The sequence below is a fragment of the Carassius gibelio genome, chromosome B11 (genome assembly GCF_023724105.1).
Source record: "Carassius gibelio isolate Cgi1373 ecotype wild population from Czech Republic chromosome B11, carGib1.2-hapl.c, whole genome shotgun sequence".
Lineage (NCBI taxonomy): Eukaryota > Metazoa > Chordata > Actinopteri > Cypriniformes > Cyprinidae > Carassius > Carassius gibelio.
In genome coordinates, this window is record NC_068406.1 from 8,699,776 (window position 1) to 8,721,049 (window position 21,274).

The following is a 21,274-nucleotide window of genomic DNA, read 5'->3' on the forward strand; positions in this document are numbered from 1 at the left end:
TATTCAGAAACATCTTAATCTAAGTCTTAGGTCAAAAAATCAGTTCTACATCTCTGAAACATGCATTTTTAAAAATGGGTTGTATAATAAATGTATAAATCAGAATAAATAATGATAATAAAAACTTACATAAATACCCTTGGCTGTGCATATTTGTGCCAAAGGCCCATGATGACGTCTTTCAGATGTTTAATTCGCTATCATTCATGCATGGGCCAGCATCCATCATGAAGCACTTTGAATCAAAGCCACAAACAAAAACTATGGAAATTCCCACAATTTCTGTACAAATGCATTGTGCAAGCTGCCTCCATTGTTTGTTCAACACGTTTTTCCAGATAAATATTTTGAATCAGATCTATTTTCTGGGCTCGTGTTCTGACACTGCGATACACAAAGTGTTTCTGAAAAAGTACTGTGATTGAGAAAACACACCTGTTTAAGAACAATACCAATTTTCTTTGTCTCCTATGTTTTATGTACAAAAGTATAACTTTATAACTAGTGCATAAAAAACTCCACAGACTTTTACTGGAAAACAGCTTTGCACTAATAGTGGAAAAGACCAACAACTAACAATATAGCAATGAACGAGAGCTTTACTCAGCATGCTTGAACGTTGAGGAAAGACCAGAACATTTCCATGTGAAGCCAGAATGAAACTTGATGTAGACCCTTAATTTACATGCAAAGCACATGAAAGCTGATCACAAAAGCATGGGGCGGGTTGTTTCTCTCATTTACGTGTTGTCGGTTGACCGTCAAACCATCATAATCACTCGCCATCAAGGCAATCGCAACACATCAAAGCAAGAAGAGCCTAAGCAATACTTCAACTGAGGTCAGTCCAGCTATTTCACTTTCATTTATTAATGTCCATGATATAGTGATGTGCTTATTCATGCTTCCTGGATTGATCGCCCTCCAGGATGGCTAAGGAATGGACACTTCTGGTGCTCTGTGGCATTCTAGAGTCGGGATTGAGCGAGAATCCATCGTGGTTCAAGAACATCTCAACCGATCTTTTTAAATCACCTGGAGATATTCTGATAGGAGGACTTTTCCCCATTAATGAACTGACCAGTGATCTGAGCAAACGGGTGAAGCCTGACGATCTTGAGTGCAACAGGTAAAATCTTGAAGGAAATCTACCAAATCTGAAAATGCTTTGCTCCTACAATCACTTTTTATCCTTGTGTTTTGGCAGAATTAGCACATTTGGTTTGTCCCTCGCACTGGCGATGAAGTTCTCTTTGGACGAGATCAACTCCAGAGACAATCTCCTCCCTGGAATCACGCTGGGATTTGAGAGTTACGACACCTGCATGCAACCAGCCGTTGTCATGAGGCCCGTCCTCCAGCTTCTCACAAAAGAAACAACAGAAGAACTGGATGTCACCTGTAACTACACCGACTACAAGACTCGTGTTATAGCCATCATAGGACCAAACAGCTCCGATTTGGTCCCAGTTATTGGCAAGCTGATTGGATTTTTCTTGATGCCACTGGTGAGTTGACATTAAAAGTGTTAGATTTAAAGGATGCAACCCACTTTTTCCTAATATAGTTTTGAAATTGTAAGCAAAATCAATGTTTGTTTCAATATTTTAGCAAATATATGTAATAATGTGACTGATTTGTCTGTTAACTAGTAATATCACACTTAAGGTTTTTTAAGGTGATTTTCACACAATTAAAAAATAAATACAACCTCACATTGTGTCAATCACATAACACACTACCTCCGAAACTTTCGTCCGTAAAAAAAAAAAAAGTTTGATTTTCTGCGTTTTTGCATCCGTAGCAAGCATTTTAACAGGAAAGGATGACAAATACGGGAGAAAAAAATCTAAAAAAACAAACAAAAAACTATTTGTTCTAAAATCGGCGCAAAATATAAAACATTTGATCTCCTCCAACTGGATGGAATCAAAGTCTGCAATCTGTGACCATCATACACTACTGAAATCTGTCAACTCAAATCTGCAGACTGGCTCTGACTTTGGGAAACTAGCTTCAGTAATATGGCAGAAAATCAGGGCAAAAATCATATAGTGTATTCCTGCCTTTAATCCTCCTGTTTTTGAACTTATGTCTAATTGTGAATTTTTAGATTAGCTACGGTGCCACCAGCGACATGTTCAGCGACAAAGAGACCTTCCCATCCTTCATGCGCACAGTCCCTACTGATCGCTGGCAGGTAACAGCCATGGTGCAGCTTCTGAAATTGTTCGGCTGGAACTGGGTGTCAGTAGTAGGTAGCGACGATGAATACGGACAGAAGGGTCAGCAGCAGTTCTCCAGCATGGCCAATGAAGAGTCCATCTGTGTGGCATATCAGGGTTTGATTCCTGTATACAGCGATCCTGGTCAAGCGGTGAAAGAGATTCTCGATCGCATTGTGGACGCCAAAGTGGGAGTGGTGGTGGTCTTCTCTCTCCCCAAGCCGGCCAGAGACTTCTTCACAGAGGTGAACAGTAATGCAACTTTATGGGTCATACTATGATAAAATGATTTGATCTATTGAAGTAGACTCAAAACTGTAAACTTCTGACCATATGAATAAGATCTTTCTTTTGGATGCTGCAAAAGTGCCTTGTTCTGATGGATTTCCAAATACATTAGCATGACACCCAATAACGACTGCTGGTTTACAATTTACTGGAGGCGTTGTTATTTCAATCCATTCACAAAGAGGTAAAAAGTTTATTTTCCTCTTTGGTGGAATGAACTCCCAACTTCTAATCAAGAAAAAGACACATTGCTTGCCTAATCTACAACCATAAACAAAGGCACTTACATTAAAATTAACATTCTGCACCACAAATTTTGTTTGCACTTAAACCAAATGATTTGTGCTGTTGGACTTTACATATAGGTTTAGTGGTTGCCCTGTTGAAAAAAAAAACTGCATATGCTGGTTAGGTATGTTCTGAAGCATGGCAGCTGGTTTGAGTTGGTTTAAACTGGTCTATAGTTAGTCATGAGCTGGTTATAAGCTGGTCATGAGTTGGTTTCATTTGGTCAAGTGCTGGTCCAAAGCAACTAGTTCCTGCTCAGGAAAAGCTTAAACCAGCTCATGACCAACTAAGAACCAGCTTAAACTTCCTCAAACCGGCTGCCATGCTTCAAAACATACCTTCTTTTTTTTCAACAGGGTATTCAAACAAAATGTATTTTTTTATTTACGAATGGGAAAGAAAAATGCAAGATTTTGAAACATGATTTTAAGAACCATTGTTTAGTTTTTTTAATTATGTATCATGTGTGCGATGTTGCAAAAGATGTAAGATGTAAGATGCAAGTTCAACGTTCAAAGACGTCCAGTTAGGGAATGTTTACATAGAAAAACAATTGACCTATCGGTAAGCCCCTTAGTTACTGTCGCTCACTCAGACAAACAAACAGAGTTGCTAACTGCCCAAGATGTTTTTAATAAATTTTGGACACAGAAGGACAATAATTCAAGTATGACTTAAAGGGATAGTTCAACCAAAAATGTCAACCAAAATGTTGTCCTTAATTACTCACCATCACATCGTTCCAAATCTGTAAGACCTTTATTAATCTTCGGAATACAAATGAAGATATGTTTTTATTAAAACCAAGAGATTTCTGACCCTCCCATAGACACCTAGGATCCTAACACAATCAAGACTTAGGAATGTAGCAAGGACTTTATTAAAATAATCCATGGGACATCAGTGGTTAAACCTCAATTTTACGAAGCTACGAGAATACTTTTTATGTGCAAAGAAAAAAAAATAATACATTTATTCAACAATAAAAATACAGATCACAATGCAAACAAGAGGAGCCTCATGTTATAGTCCTCATGATCCCAGTGACAACATCCAGGATCAACACTGTTCCGCTGTTTGTATCAACACTGTTTGTACCACAGTGTGAGATTAAATTAATTTATATTTAACCAGTTTAATATGGAGAGATACTGAAATGTAGACCTTCATTTATGTGTTTTTGACCTACACTGTACCTGACATGAGAACAGTTCGCTATTTAGGTTTGGACGTTAGAATGGACTCACTAAGTTTAATGTTAGCTAGTTTTAGCCAGAGATGCCTTGCTAACGCACATGACATTACAGCACAGTGGAATGCAAAATTTGAGGATCATAGCTGACATCATAAGGAAAAAAAATATTTATATATATTTTATGTTCCTCTGTTCGTTCACTGCTTTATAGTCATAATAATCTACAGGTTTTGGTGATTCTAAATGCTTTTTTAATCACTATCTGATCAGGTAATCAAACGAAACATGACAGGCGTTTGGGTGGCAAGCACAGCATGGGCAATAAACGATATTGTATCCACCCTGCCTGGGATCAATTCAATAGGAACAGTGTTAGCATTTGCAGACGTCACCAGACCCCTTGACCTCTTCACTCCTTATATCCGTGAGCTCTTCACCAAAATTGGAGAGATGGAAATCCCCCAGCAGCCAGATACAGAAATCTCTCCTCTGGACAACCCTTGCACAAGATGCAGCTACCTAAGCCAAGCCAACGTGAGCATGGTAGAGCTCAAACTCGTGCAGCGGTCAGCTTTCAACGTGTATACTGCCATCTACTGTGTGGCATATGCACTGCATGACTTGCTGGGATGCAATGCCACCCACTGTGATCTGAATCCCAAGACTGATGATGTTTATCCATGGCAGGTAACCACACGCAAGCTATTATTTCTGCAAATCTGCTTGTTTTATCCTAGAAGGTTAAGAGTGTACTAAAATGACAATATATGATCCTTTCTACAGCTGTTACAGAGTCTCCAAAAAGTTTCTGTAGATCTCGATGGGGTCAATTTAAAGTTTGATCAAGAGGGTAATCCAAGCTTTGGCTACGATGTTATGCAATGGAACTTTAATGACACCACTGTGCGCTTCGACGTAATTGGATACTTTTTTCAGAACCTCACGCTTAATAAAAACAACATAACATGGCACACAAAAAACAGAAAGGTATGAATGGAATAGTAACACTATTTGCACTTGATATTTGATTTGAATTCATTGTTTTACTAGTTTTGGCACAGTTTATCATGAGCTTAATAAACCTTTAAAGGGATAGTACACCCAAAAATAATTTACTCACCCGCATGCTATTTTAAACTTCAATGCTGAACACAAAATAATATTTAAACAAAGTAGTTGGTGGTAGCCATAGTATTTTTTTTTTTATTGTTATTATTATTCTAAGAAAGTCATGGACCACCACCAAATTTTTGGTTACCCACATTCTTCAAAATATCTTCTGTTGTACTCAACCAAAGATAGAAACTCTTACTAAAAGTAAATGATGACAGAATTTTCATTTTTGCATGAACTAAAATGGCTTAAAATTAGTTCAGATATGTCAAATACTAACGATAGAGAATGCATAGATGTTTTCAAACTTGTAACTAAAGCACATCTTGACCAATGGTCTTTGTAACAGGTGCCAATGTCCACTTGCTCCTCGGACTGTGGGATAGGACAGGTGCGCAGAGTTAAAGGTTTCCACTCTTGCTGTTTCGACTGCATTGACTGCAAGGAGGGAACGTTCCTGAACAACTCAGGTCTGTGACTATACCAACATGGCTTTTCATTCTAAACAATCCTAAATATTGGCTCTGATAATAACTGCCTAATTCAACATGTAGAGAATAGAAATGTATGCATTCAAGGTCTGATGTTGACTAGCCTTTATCTGGCTCCTCTTTTGATTCAAAGATGATATCCAGTGTAAATCATGTCCTATTGGCCAGTGGTCCACCCCACGAAGCACAAGCTGTGTCTATCCCATCTATATGTACCTGGACTGGAGCAACTTTGAGTCAATCGGACTCATTCTTGGAGGAATTTTGGTGCTAGTGTCAATTGTATGGGTAGGAGCTCTATTCTTCATGCACAGAGGAACTCCACTGGTGAAAACTGCAGGTGGACCTCTGACTGGCCTTATGCTACTGAGCCTAGCGGGAGAATGTATAAGCCTGGTGCTGTTCCTGGGTCAGCCAGGAGATGTTGCATGCCGTCTGCAGGAGCCACTGAATGCCTTTTTTCCCACCGTGGCCCTTTCAGTCATTCTTACCATTTCCCTTCAGGTGATCCTAAAAAATAGCATCAGTGCATGTTAAATGCAATTTTTTATTTATTATTATTATTATTTTTTTTTTTTACAATCAAACATTATGAAGATAAAGTATAATGATTGGTTAGTTAGTTCATTATGATTGGTCATGATATATGCATATTTTGTTCTGCATGTCATGTGCAAAGTGCAGAAGAGTATGCTATATGTTGTTACTTAATAGTACTCAGGATTTATATAATTAGGCTGCACTAGAGACCTTAAAATAAAGTGTAAGAAAATAATTATCATTTTGAATTGATTAATTATATACACTGTCGTTTTCCACTCACCAGATTGTGTGCATCACAGAATTCCCTGAAAAGTCTTCTGAGCAGCTGGAGAACATACGAGGACGGGGAAGCTTGTTTGTGGTTCTGGGATGTTGCGGGCTCCAGGCGGGACTGTGTGGTTGGTACGCCCAAGAAGCTCCCTCTCTGACCCACTACGTCGCCAGCTTGGAGGTGACATATGTGAAAACCTTTTTGCGTTGTCCAGTGGAGCCCATGTTAAACTTCGGCTTGATGCTTGGTTTCAATGTCATACTGGCACTGGTGTCATTCATGGCCACCTTCATGGCTCTCAAGCCGCCTGGACAATACAACCTGGCCAGAGACATCACCATCTCCACCTTGAGTTACTGTGTACTGTGGGTGATGTTCATCCCCATCTACACAAGTCTAGGTGATAAAGAGAAGTCTATTGCTCAAGTAGGAGTCAGTTTACTTAGTATTATGGGGTTGGTAGCGACCTATTTTTTCCCTAAATGCCGCTTGTTAGTCAAACACCCAGAACTTAACACAGATGATCACTTCCGTACATTTTTAGAAGGGGTCCCACCAACACCACCTGAAGAAAGCTAGAAACAACTGCTAAATTATCATTTTTTAAAAAAAAATTATTGTTATAAAGTTATTTAAAATAAAAAATCTAAAGACATAAATAACATTTCAAATAATACAAACATGTCATTTTAATAAATGAAATAGCTATGAAATTACAATTATTATATTAGTCAACCATTATATTGTTATATTGTGTTTTACTCAACCTCAGGCCATCAGAGTTAGAGGTGGAAAAGAATGAGATTTCCCTGTTTGCCTGAGGTTATGGATTTCAGGTCATAATGTAAATATGTGATTTACAATCAAATGAGACAGATCTACAGAAAGCGAGCTGACTTTAATCTTGTAAAAAAAATTATTATATATATATATATATATATATATATATATATATATATATATATATATATATATATATATATATATATATATATATATATATATATATATATATATATGAAGAGTTCAGATGCAAAAGCCTCTAAATGCCATCTGAAATATTCATAAAAAATTAGGACTTTTATCAGGCTCCTATATTTATGTTCAGTTATTTCACTTTAATAGCCTGGAAAAGGACCTGTACATTGCCATTTAAATAAAATGACTCAACCTAAGCATAGGAGCTTGATAAAAATCCTAATTTTAGATGAAAATTTCAGATGGCATTTAGAGGCTTTTGCATCTGAACTCTTCATATATATATATATATATATATATATATATATATATATATATATATATATATATATACACACACACACACAACACACACGTTGCCTTGGCAGAGTGAGTAAATGACAAAATTTGTTTTGTAAATATTTCCTAATGACAAACAGAAGAGGGCAGCATTTGGCCATGTTAGAATTCCCGTGATGCCTTCTCATGCAGACTACTATCAAATATCAGTTCATTTGCTTCAGTACTTCAGTTCTTTTGTTTCCTTATTCATTCTTCATCTTTGTTAAGGACAGTTCTGCTTTAGAGTCACAGCAATAAAAGTCTGGTAAATCAGCAATTCAGAGATATTGTGTTTTTTCTTTTTTTTTAATCAGACATCACATTACTTTAGCAACTCTGTCTATGTATTTCACCGACTATATGTATACCAGTTGTGCATGATTTCAGAAGTAAGGCACTTAGGGTCATGTTATATTGTGGATAAACTCAAAGGGTGCTGTCTGAGACACACACAGTCTTAGTAAAGTTCATAATCCGGAAAATAACCACAATGCAGCATGGCCACAAATGATTTATTTCGCATTCATACAACCATTTCTACATGAGACGGTAAAGACACAAATATAAGTACCATTTTAAGTATGCTACTCAGTTTAAATGAAATGCCACTGATACCTAATTTAATTAAAAACTAAAATAATACAGCATTTAACTTACTTATTTTTTTTCATAATTATTAGCTTATTTTAATTGATTATATTTAATGATTAACACTTTAATTTGCCTACTAGAAAAATGTAATCTTTAATTTTAGAAGCACAAATTGCCTGAGACTATGAAGAGGCGTTGACCATCACACAGGCCTAATTTAGATTCCTGGTTATTATTTTATCACGCTTATTTGTTTCTGTGCTTAGTCTCTGCTAAGTATTCTGTTTATTGTAATAATTCCATAGAGAATAGAAAGGAATCTTATCCCTTGAATGATTTGTGTCTCTGTTGATGGCAGAGCTGTTCTGAACAAGCACTCTGTGAAAGCAAACGCGCACAGAAAATGCATCAGACGACTCAAGATGGAAGTTTAGATGCTTTGTAATTCGACCCTTTTTTAACCCCCTCCCTTTGCTGCAAAATGTTTTGTGCACACGGCCCATTGGGTTACCATGGCAACACTCCCCCCTTTTTTTATCACATCCGAAGTTCATTTCCTCATACTAGCAACGGCTCACTCTCACCCACTCACAAGGACCGCCCACACTGCAAAAAATCAGCCAATCAGAAATCACGCTGACACAAAGAAAAACAGTGACTACTAGAACTTAGCTTTTTACTATCACTCCGTCTTATCTCATCCTTCCTCTGCTGTGTTTCTTCCCATGATGCATTTGGTTCCTTCCTCTCTGTCTCTCTACATTTTGTTTCTTTGATTAGTTTAAAAACTGGAATTACTTATTATTCTGTACTCATTCAAATACAAGCATCACTATTACTGATTTAGTTGTAGTTTTCTTTAATTGATCAAAAGTGACAGTAAATTAATTTAGAATATTACAGGGGATTTCTATTTCAGATTTGAACTTTTATTCCTCTGAAGCAGCAAAAAATAAAAATGAATAAATAAATAATTGATAATTATTAACCATTAATAATAAGTGAGCACCAGTAATAACTGTGCAGAAAATCAGCATATTAGAATGATTTCTGAAGAACCGTGTGACACTGAAGACTGGAGGAATGAGGGAGTTTGATCAAATAATTAAATTAAATGTTCAAATATAGGGAAAAGGGAATCAGCTATTTGAAATTGTAGTAATATTTCACTATATTACTGTTTTTACTGTGTTTTTGACCAAACAAATGGAGCCTTGGTGAGCATAAACATTTACAAATATTAATTATTCCAAGTGTTCCTGTTTGTTTTGTATTTGATTATTTTTTTAGCTGCAGCGGATTTATTATTGTCTTACTGACTTATTGCTCTCAAATTATGTGCACTTTTATCGATATCTAACAGGCTGCACAGAAAACACAGCAGAAATGTTCATTCACCCTTATCTTCAGCACCAAACTGGCTCATATCCTGTTGATTTTGACAGCACACTCTCCAGCCCTCAAAAACACATCCTGTTTGGTCACTCAGACTCTGTTCTTATCAAATGCTTTGCATCCATGTCTGGCTGCATTCGGTTCTTGTGGAAGCCCATTTCCCCCACTGAATAAAAATGAAAGAAGGTAATTTTAGATAGACTTTTTATCTCAAAATTGCATGATATAAACTCCCAATTGCAAATAAAGTCGTAATTGTGAAATGTATACTTGCAATTGTAAGGAAATAAAATGAGAAAAGTAAATAAAAAAAAATGTTAAAGTTTAAATCACAAATATTTTCCCATAGGTTCTTCATATCTGCACGTGTTATTCTACCAAACACACTACAGCTATAATTTTTATTTTTTTTTTTTTGTTTTGTTCGATTCGTTTTTTTTTTTTTTTTTTTTTTTTTCGTTTCGCTTCGGTTTGTTTTGTTTTGTTTTGTTTCAGTTTGTTTTGTTTTGTTTCAGTTTGTTTTGTTTTGTTTCAGTTTGTTTTGTTTTGTTTCGGTTTGTTTTGTTTTAGTTTGTTTCGGTTTGTTTTGTTTTGTTTTGTTTTGTTTTAGTTTGTTTCGGTTTGTTTTGTTTTGTTTTGTTTTGTTTCGGTTTGTTTTGTTTTGTTTTAATTTGTTTCGGTTTGTTTTGTTTTGTTTTGTTTTGGATTGTTTTGATTTATGAATGGTGGTTGCTATGCCGTTACTAGGGGGTTCTGAGTGTTTGCTTAGTGCCACAAGCAAAAAAAATAAAAAATCAATTCGCAAGTACATTCTCGAACTATGTTTGGAAAGACTCGGGGGAAAAAAAGCAATGTTAACATTTAAATGTAAAATCTTCCTTTAAGTATGAATAGTAATAGTGCAGTTTACCTTGTAAACACCATGAGACTCTAGACTCCATGGTTTTTAATTCTGTATTTTCATAGTTTATGTTTATATATTTTAAACTAAAAGTTGCATGAGGGGCAGTTTTAGGTGACTATACCGTTGGTTTGTTCCTGAGGGCTCTGTTCTTAGCTGTCAGATCTTACGACTGATAATGCACTGTACATTCTTTATACCTTTATTAGGTCTCTCTCTCTCTCTCTCTCTCTCTCTCTCTCTCTCTCTCTCTCATCTGGTTTATTTTTCTTGGCAAAATTCCAAGTATTTTCTTCCATCCACAAAATGTGCTCCCAGGGGCCCTCCCCCGATTCTGATTGTGTTGTTAGGCAACCTGAGATCTTGTGTTGACCTGACCAATCGGCAGCTTTGTTTGTTTTTGAATGCGAGTTGAGTTTTTGCTTCTGCACCCATTTAAAATCTGATCTAATAGGACTGATAAATTATCACATGTACCCTAATGTGATTTTTAGTCACTACAGTGATTGAATAGAACAATGTGATTATGCATACATGGTTACGCTCATAATTAGAGTAGACATAATCAAAATAAAATGTGTACACATTTTACAGGCATAGATACCGTGCAATCGCATACAGTGCTAATGCACTGTTTTAATAACATGACAAAGCCAGGTAAATCATGTTCAGCTGTCAGAATACATGCATGCTATGTTATTAGATGTATTTGCATGATCTCATCAGAAATATGAGGGACTTCCTGGTGTTTGGTGAAAAATACATTGAACGGGGTTCTAAAGAAACAGGTTTAACATTTGTTTAGCTGTGAATTATGCCATAAATTTAGTATCAATCACATCACCACACGTGCCACTAGATGGTGATAACAGTCACAGGCGGCTGTGCGGCGGGAAGGAAGGCTGCTGTTGCTAGGTGATCCATCTGTACCTGTTTGTCATGTTGCACAGCTGTTCATCACTAATGCTCATATCTGTAAATCTAGTAAATAAGCGTTTTTATTCTATGTAAAATATTTGCACTGATTTACATGGTGATTATGAGCTGTCATTGCTCTAGCTGTGATGTGATTCCAATGTGTACAGCAGCACGTGTTTATATGATTATGTATGATTTTTCTTGCATGCATTGCATTTGGAAAATACATTTACATGCATAATGTCAAAGAGTAAGGTAAAACCCAGTTCAAGCATGTTTGGATCATAATTTCACGGAAACAGAGAAATAAAGGTAACACTTTACAATAAGGTTTCATTAATTATATTTAATGCAAAAACTAACATTAACAATACAAAGTACATTGCTATAGTGTTTATTAATCTTTGCTAACATTAGTTAATAAAAATCCAGCTGTTCTTTTGCTAGTCCATGTTAGATCGGGTCCATTAAATAACATTAATAAAGATAGCTTTTGATTTTAATAATGTAGTCAATGTTGGAATCAACAGTAACTAAGATTAATAAAAGCTTCAGATGTATTTTTCATTGTTAGGTTATGTTAACTAACATAGTTAACATGTTAACAAATGGAACTTTGTTGTAAATGATTGTAAATATTATAATTAAAATATTTATTAAATATGTGTTAATTTATTTCTAATAGAAAATGAAGGTTCCTTTTAGAACCATTTTATTTATTTTTTATCTATTTTATTTTTTAGCTCTTTTTTGTGACAATTAAGGACATTTTATCATTACTTTAATTCTAAAATATAATTATATACTGTTTAAATTGTGCAGTATTATTCTTTATACATTTCTCTGTATTATTTTTCCTTGTGGTGTGGATTTCACCATTCTCATTTAATTAAAACTTAGTATTATAGGTTTATAGTTTATTCTTGAACAGGCCACTTAAAGTCATTTTAACCATTATCAACAAGTGAGAAATAATAATGGAGCATCAAATCTTTATATTAGAATGATTTCTGAAAGGTCATGCGACACTGTAGACTCAGCTTTGAATCACAGGAATAAATTACATCTTAAAATGTATTAAAAAAGGAAACTGTTATTTAAAAATTGTAATAACATTGTACTTTTTTTACTGTATTTTTGGCCAAATGAATGCAGCCTTGGTGAGCTTAAACATAAAAAAAATGAATTAATCTAAACATTTAAATAAAATAAGATAATTCATTTAAAAAAATAAGATAAAACCCAGTTCAAGCATGTTTGGATCATAATTAAATAATAAATAAATAAATAAATAAATATAATTTATTAGTTCGTTCAGGTCCGATAAATCTTTTGATTTTAATAATGCATTAGTAAATGTTGGAATCAACATTTACTAAGAATAATAAATGCATTTAAGTATTTTTCATTGTTAGTTAACGCTAACTAATGGAACCATTTTAATATATATATATATATATATATATATATATATATATATATATATATATATATATATATATATATATATATATATATATATATATTTATTTATTTATTTATTTATTTTTATATATTATACACATTTTTTGCTTAAAGAAATGAAGGTTACTTGTAGAACCATTTTATTTTTTATGATGGTTATCTTTATTGTGACAGTTAAGGAATTACTTTACTTGCTAAAATATACTTTAATGCTAAAATATAATTACTGCTCAAAAGGAATTATACTTCACAACTGCTTGATATCATTCCTCTAATGTTTTCCTTATCGTTGTGGTGTGCCCTTAAAATCATTTTCACTGTAATGCTTTTTATGAGACCATCACAAGTGAGAAAAATGGGAACGCATTATGCACATATCACTAAAAAGAATTTGTCTTGAGATCTGACATGTTCTTGAGAGTTCTGAGCTCTCTCTTTTTCCTCATTGGAGTAGGTAATGTGCTTGAAACTGTATTAAAAATTCAAACTTCTTGTTGATTAGACCTTTAAAACAGGTAACAGTGCCACGCATCTTTTGACTTCTTGGTCTTCACTTCTGCTTTGCATTGCAAATGTACATGCATGAGCATGTTAATTGTTTTATAAGTAGAGTTGCCAGCTAATGCAGTCACAAACTTCTCAAAGTTGGATGATTCTTCTTGGATTGATCTATTTAGATCTGCCAGAGGGGCTTTTGAAATCGGTAGTGAAATGGTTAACAAGAACCCAGCCCCCGAGACCTCTAATTACTTTCATCCACTCCTGTTAAGGAAGTATGTTTGCAAAAGATTACAGGAGCCCTCCATTTTCTTGACTGTGTGCTGGGTTTTATTCTGTGCCCTCATTTGAGAAACCATGGTTGGTTTCCCCTTCACCGCAAAATTACCTCATTGCATATTTACAGATCTTTGCAGAAGTAGCCCACATTCTCATCTGTCTTTGTTCTTCTCTGTTTCTGGATCTTTCTGGAGCTGCCGTCCCTCCCCCAGTCAGTCAGTCAGTCCTCCATGTTTCTGTCTCTTGTCTCAGCTTCGCTTGCGCTGCAGATGGTTCTTTGTTGGAGCCTCACAAAGGGGCCGAGGTCAGTGCGGCCTAAAACAGACGCATAAACACCTCATATTAACTGAACTGTTTGCACTGCCTGCAGAATGATATGGCACTTACTTTGCTTGCACTAAACATGCAAGGTTAGTGATTAGTGATTAGTGTAACTCATCCTGCAGTGTTTGTGCTCAAAACATGAATGATTTCCTAAATCTTGATGATAAAAATTGCATGAAGGCTAGTGAACTAATCAGCCTTGAACCTAATTTATTAATATTTGATATGCTGATTTCTAAGACATCTAAATGATCGCAAAATCTGCTGAAAAACCTGTGCACAGTCTGCTATAATCTGACTGTTATTTTATCAGCATATAAAAGGCCTTTTAATATGATTTTTAAAATAAAAATTCCCATTCTTAAGTTGTTGCATGTATTTTGGCTGTGAAATCTTGACAGATTTTCATAAAGAAAACAAAATCAATATTTTAAGATGGACACATGCTGAACTGAAGTAACTTTATTTGATTATACATTTAAAAAATGTATTTGTTCTCTCTTGATCAACATTGTATTGCAATATATATGTTTAGAAACTTCAGATGTTTATTATTTAAATATCATCTTACTAAGACATATTATTGAGACTTATAGAGATATAAGATATAAACACCAACCTTATTGATTTACATTACAAGCTATCAGATTTTTATCTTAAATAATCTAATCTTTAATCTTTTAATCTTTGACCGTATAAATATCAGTAGTTTTTCTCAGTTTGATCTTCTGAATATTATGAGATCCATATTCTTAATATATTATATTATATAAGCCATAAATGCCTAATGAACTGAATGTGATTCTCTAAATATATATATATATATATATATATATATATATATATATATATATATATATATATATATATATATACGTTTTATAATAAAGTTATAAAAAAACTGAAATAAATATTAAATACAATATACAGAAATGCTTAAAAAATAATACAACTATAGAAATATATACATATTTTTAAATACTAATAAATATAACGATATAAATGATACTAAAATAACACTGAACATATCCCTTTTTTTGGAGCGATTTATCCATTCAAACTGTTTAAACACACGCTGCTCACATTTAGTTTTTGTTTTCAGAAAATCTAGTTTAACTATTAACCTTGCAGCATGGCTTTATAAGGGACTGATGAAACGGTTTAATGTGGTACTGTATCTGATGGTTGCACACTGTGCAATAACTTCTGAGCAGCTCCGGCTGTGTATAAAGACTTCTTTGTCCTTTAAAACTAATGTGTATATGGCAGCTCTTGTGGGTTGCGTTTGAGATTAGCTCAACACTGCATCTGCCAGTGTTTCTCTGGAAAACTACATTTCTTGCAGATCTTGCAGACAATTTAATTGGTATGAATATCTCATTGTATGTTTGAACTCGCATGCATCCCAAATCAAATCCAATGGAAGAAATGTCAGCTGCAGCTTGAAGAGGGAAATGCTAATTTGCCATCTGGATTATTGGTCATTTGTTTAATCATCTGCTGCAAATGAAAGCTACCGTACAGATCCGGGAGAATGAAACCTGATTGGTTATTTCTTAAACTGTTATAATATCCAGTGACATTGAGGGACGCAGACACTGTAAAACATTAGGAGTTGAACATACATTAGACGTGCACATGTAGGAACATGAGGATTTGGTTTCAGACCGCCTTCATTTCGACTGCGACCTGCTAAAACCTGCAGACTGCTGGAAAACATCCTAGCCAGGAGTGGCTTTGGTAATGAGATCATCCTCTTCAATATGTGTGAAGCACAGCCACATCTTAATGATCATCACAGGTAATGAGGAATTAAGGGAGGGAACTGTGTAGAAGACCCTCCCTGTGGTGAAAGAATGGAAATTTCCACTAGAAACAGGAGCAATCAAGTCTCTGTAATGCAGCAGCGCTGGTAAAATGTATGTCATCAACTCAAAATAGTTGCAACTTTATAGTTCATTCAGAGAGAACTTTATTGCACTGCAAGCAATAATTGTTGCTCAGTATCATTGCTTATGACTTCTGGTTAAAAGTTTTGAAAAGTTTTGAAATATTATTACAATTCCAACTAACAGTTTTCTATTTGAATATATTTTCAAATGTAATTTATTCCTGTGACACAAAGCCGAATTTTCAGCATCATTAGTTTTCAGTCTCACACGTTCCTTCAGAAATCATTGTAATGTTCAAATTATTTAATTCTTTTTTTTTTTTTTTTTTTTGATGAGAATAAAGTTCAAAAGAATGGCCTTTATTTGAAACAGATTTTTGTTTTTGTTTCATTATAAAATTATTTAATCCCACTTTTGATACATTCTTTTTTTTTTTGCAGCAAATCAGTATATTAGAATTCTAGAACTCTGAAAGATCATGTGACACTGAAGACTGGAGTAATAATGCTGAAAATTCAGCATTGCATCACAGGAATAAATTACATTTGAAAATATATTCATATAGAAAATTTATTTTTTAAAACCAAATAATATTTTACAATATTTTACTGCAGTCTTGTTTAGCATAGGAAACATTAAATATTGTAATTATTCTACATTTGTTTCCCCAGTGCCATATGTTTTGTCATTTGAACAGCACCTGATCCAAAATATTGATAAATGATTAATTAATGATTCCTCAAATTTTGTAGGTTGTTGATGAGAGCCGTGCTACTATGATCAGTCTGTTAAAAAAAAAATCCCACTTGAACTGCCCTAGTCCTGTAATTCATTCATCTTCATCTCATATAGTCTTTGTTATGCTAACAGCCAGTGCAGTGGACACACTTACCGGAGTACCCAGCATGCCTCATTGAGCATCACTATTCAGGACGGGGGCCAGTTTGGCCACATTCCACAGCATCATCCCCTCTTAGAAAGTCTGTGCTTGGATAGAGGACACAAAAGACTGACCCTGGAGTTTTACAGTGTGCACACAGAGTCTGAATGAGAGATGCAAATAAAAGTTGTTGGGACAAAAGTGCAGGTTAAATGTGACCATGTCTGGTTTTAAATGATTTTGTGCAGATTTTGCAGGATATAAATGTTGTTCATTGTCAATAATAGTCTGAACTGATTTATATATATATATATATATATATATATATATATATATATATATTTTTTTTTTTTTTTAATGCATGAGGCTTTGCAAAACTTACCTTTTCAGTGTCTATTAAAATCATATTAACAGTTATGCAATCTAGCAAAAGCAACTTATAAAATAGGAATTCAATTATTGTTTTGTAAAAATAGTTGCCTTTATGTGCTGATGCAAAACTGTCTGTTTAAGACACTTTGCTACAGTTGCTTTCTATACAATAAAAAAGTGAAATTTACTAGCAATTTCTGAGTGAAAATTGTTTCTACACCATTTTCTTCAGCATACATGTGGCTGATTTTCAGTGTTAAGGGTTACCGCTGTTCAAGACAAAAGCACACAGTTGGAACACCAAGCACTCCCTCTGATTTCTCCAATTATGGTGACCTTTTCTTCCCTAATCCTGACCCCTGATCATTGACAAACTCCTCCTCAAACTCCCCTAAAAGCCCGGAAATTCCAAGGGTCAGGTTGCAGCCCTTTGTCTCGAAAATTCAGGTGCATCTGCAAATTACTTCCCTCACTGACCAAAGGGGAAGTTAAACTTTTGACACAGGTCTCCATAGCAACCACAGACATATGGGGTTATCTGAGGTCACTAGGAAAGCTGAAGTTTAATTATGTGCAACTATGTCACTGCTGACTCGATAAGAGTTGATGATTTGCTTACAACGAATCCCTGTACAATCTCATGGAGGAACTGTAAATAGCAGCTTTGAATATTAAAGATAGTAGTGCATCAGCTGTACTAAAATGCCATTCACATACCATTTTATATTTAAAATCTAAGTTGAAAGATGATATTCAAATCAAAAAATGTAGGTGGGACTATTAAAGGGGACATTACATTAAAATATTTTTTTTTTCATGTTTAAGGACTGTCATCGGATCTCTGGTGCATCTACCAACCCAAAAGGACAACTTAGTCTCTTTGTTTTGGTAATGAGCTGCTCATATTCACTCCACTCATAATTTTAATAATTCTTATTATAATATTATTGGCCCTTAATCTGCAATTTTCCACCCACAGCACCGCCATTGTGTTTTCGCAAGCGACAGTGGTATAGCAGTTCGAACAAAGCATGCTAACTGTCTTTGGCTGCACAGAACATTGTTTAGAGTCCAAGCCACCGAGCAGACAAGAGAGCAGTGATGTATTGATTTATTTACTGTATATTACGCTGTGGCAGCTGCACAGGTCTAATATAAACATGTGATTTCTTTCCCAGCTGTTTACCTGCACAGACATAACCGTTTTTATAAACATAAACGTTTGTGTATTTGACTTTTTATGCACTATAAGACATAGTTTAGTACTCACACACCAAGTGACAGCCGTTTTCAATGCCCATGCTTCGGATTTGGGGTGGTTGATTTAAGAAGCCCCTCCCTCATAAATACACAATGGGCTTTGATTGGTTAGCTGGACCAGTGTGTTGTGATTTGTTAAACTGCTAGTGCATGTGCAGAAATGTTTGGCTTTAAAAAAAAAAAAAAAAAAAACTTGATTCCAGTGCAAAAGACATGATAATCAAAACCAAACAGATGTTTTAGCAGAGTATCGGAGGAAGGAGCAGTAAAGGCACAGCCCTATTCTTGAAAAGGGGGCATGGAGCAGCAACTCATTTGCATTTAAAGAGACGTGCACGAAAACAGTGTTTCTGCTTCAACTCAAAATAGGCATTTTCAGAATGATATAATAAATGATCTGTGGGGTGTTTTGAGCTAAAACTTTACAGACACATTCTGGGGACACCTGAGACTTATATAACATATTGTAAAAAGGGGCATAATAGGTCTCCTTTAATCGGGAGCCAACTGAATTGTCAAGCCAGAAGGTTTCCAAGAGGTTGAGAAGTAAGAGGGATTTCTGATGTGAGGTGAAATGCATTTAGGAGGCAGAGTGACATGCACTGAAAAACTTTGGCCAATAGGGAACATACATTAAGAATTAAAATTATGTGCATTTTGATTTCCTCTCAGATCTTTATTTGCAGTTGCACTGAAAGTATGGTGTGTAGAAACAATTTTAACATAATAATTATTTAAACTTAAAAAATAATTTATATATATATATATATATATATATATATATATTTTTTTTTTTTTTTTTTTTTTTTTTTTCAGTGTTACTATGCCCTTTTGATATCCCAGGAAAGAAAGAAAGAAAGAAAGAAAGAAAGAAAGAAAGAAAGAAAGAAAGAAAGAAAGAAAGAAAGAAAGAAAGAAAGAAAGAAAGAGTAACTAGTTGTACTGCATGAAAGAAGATGTGAGGATTACAGGAACGTGTTGGCTCTTTTCTTCTTCTTCCCATATCTGGTTATTCCGAGGCTTCCCTTCATCAAAGAGCGCACTAAAAACCAGCAGGCAATCCTTGGAATTGTTCCAGTATCCATGGAAACAAATCCAGCTCATAGGCAGGCTGTGGGTCTACTAGCAGGGAAAAAAAATGACAGGAAATGACCTAACAAAGATTCACTCCCATTTTCCAGTTGCAGGGAATGAGTAATACTAGGACAAGAAGGGTTTTCTTAAAAAAAAAAAAAAAAAAAAAAAAAAAAGTCTGTTACTTGTCTGGATTTATACGGCAGACACATAGTGGGCTTCCAGCAGCAGACGGCTGTTTCAGTCTGTGTGCTACATATGGTCTTCATTTCCCCAATGAAAGAACCTCTATATGCATGTGTTCCACTGAGTTTACATCCAAGCTCAAACATAAGATTGAATACATTTTCTGTCAATCTCTGTCTCTCCACCCACTCTGACAAACTGCCAAACTCCAAACTAATCCGAGCGCAAGCTTTTAAGACCTCCTCAGATTATGAATATATATAACAGTTTCATCTTGGGGACTAATTACATCCACTCTTCAATCTAAAGATTTGTGTTTTCCTTCTTAAGCACTGTTTTGGCAGGATTCATTTTTTGAGTGGCACTGCTATTAATCTTATTTCTTGTAGGCTACTGATGCAGATGGGCTTATGATCTGTGGTTTCTTTCTTTTTTTTTTTTACTTGTTAAGAATATGGCGGTTTTAAAACATTGCTTTGCTTCAGCTTCAACATCTGCTATTATAATGAAAACTGTATTTTATAATGTTCTTTCGTTTGTTCTTTACACAAAGAGTAAATCTTTTTACAAAGGATTGTTTACTGAAAGCTTATTTGGGGAACCAAAAATTGTTCTATAGGCTACTCTTAAAAAATTAATGTGAAAATAAAAGATATTTTTGCACTGATGCCATAAAAGAACATCAAAGAACCATTCATTAAATGACACATTAAACATTCCATGTTTTCTTAGTCTGAAGCACAATTTATTAATGTAAAAATATTTTGTCTAATGGAAAAGTTCCATGGACGATGTTTCTTCATGAAACCATAAATGCAAGTAAATAATGTTTATTTTTAAGAGTGGAACCACTGAACACCCCATTTTGGAACCTTTTTTTTATATTATGGGAAACCATTATTTTACCCAGAATGCCTAATTCAAAATGAAAGCGAACCAGGCATAAATTCACAAGATTTACACAGCAAGAAAATTAGCCAAATTTCAAAATAAATATGAAAGATTTTGAAAATGTTATAGCAGCAAAAAGCGATGTTCCTCCTGAAAAGGAGACTGTACTTTGTGTCAAAATTGTTTGTACCCAAGTTGTAAAAAAAGTTCACCTGCAAAACACAAATTTACCTCAGCTCCTTAAGAAAAACTAGTCTGAATAAAGCTTTAGTCTCCAAATCACTGTTTTCAGCTTCTCAATTACATGGGAGTCAAAGCTGAGGTTTAAATCAATGGTCTAGTACTGCATAATGCTCCATCTGATAAAACAAAGACTACATGCTGACCCCTCACAGGCCCACACCATCTGTGACCACCAAGTGGGCTTTGTTAACACAGTAAAGCAGATCTGATGAGATTCAGACGGGGAGGGGAGTCTTTATCTCAGTGTGCGCAAAGGAAAGCCCTGAGGAAAAACTTTTTACTAAAAATATATTTTGTTTACTAGGAAAGAATATCATTTATAGTTTAGTATACTAGAGTACTTCCTTCCTTTGAGGAGTCACAGATGTGAGCGAGGTTTTGACCTCTTGAAGG

The 21,274-nt window shown here is 34.8% G+C and overlaps 1 protein-coding gene across 1 annotated transcript; it reads left to right on the forward strand.

The window, feature by feature from the left end:
* Positions 1–247: 247 nt before the first annotated feature.
* Positions 248–7,344, forward strand: LOC127968496 (taste receptor type 1 member 3-like). Its single transcript, XM_052569757.1, has 8 exons — positions 248–1,129; positions 1,208–1,508; positions 2,114–2,470; positions 4,267–4,683; positions 4,780–4,983; positions 5,459–5,579; positions 5,734–6,104; positions 6,427–7,344. Exons 1-8 carry the CDS (start codon positions 930–932, stop codon positions 6,991–6,993), a joined length of 2,538 nt encoding a protein of 845 aa, XP_052425717.1. The 5' UTR covers positions 248–929; the 3' UTR covers positions 6,994–7,344.
* Positions 7,345–21,274: the final 13,930 nt, after the last annotated feature.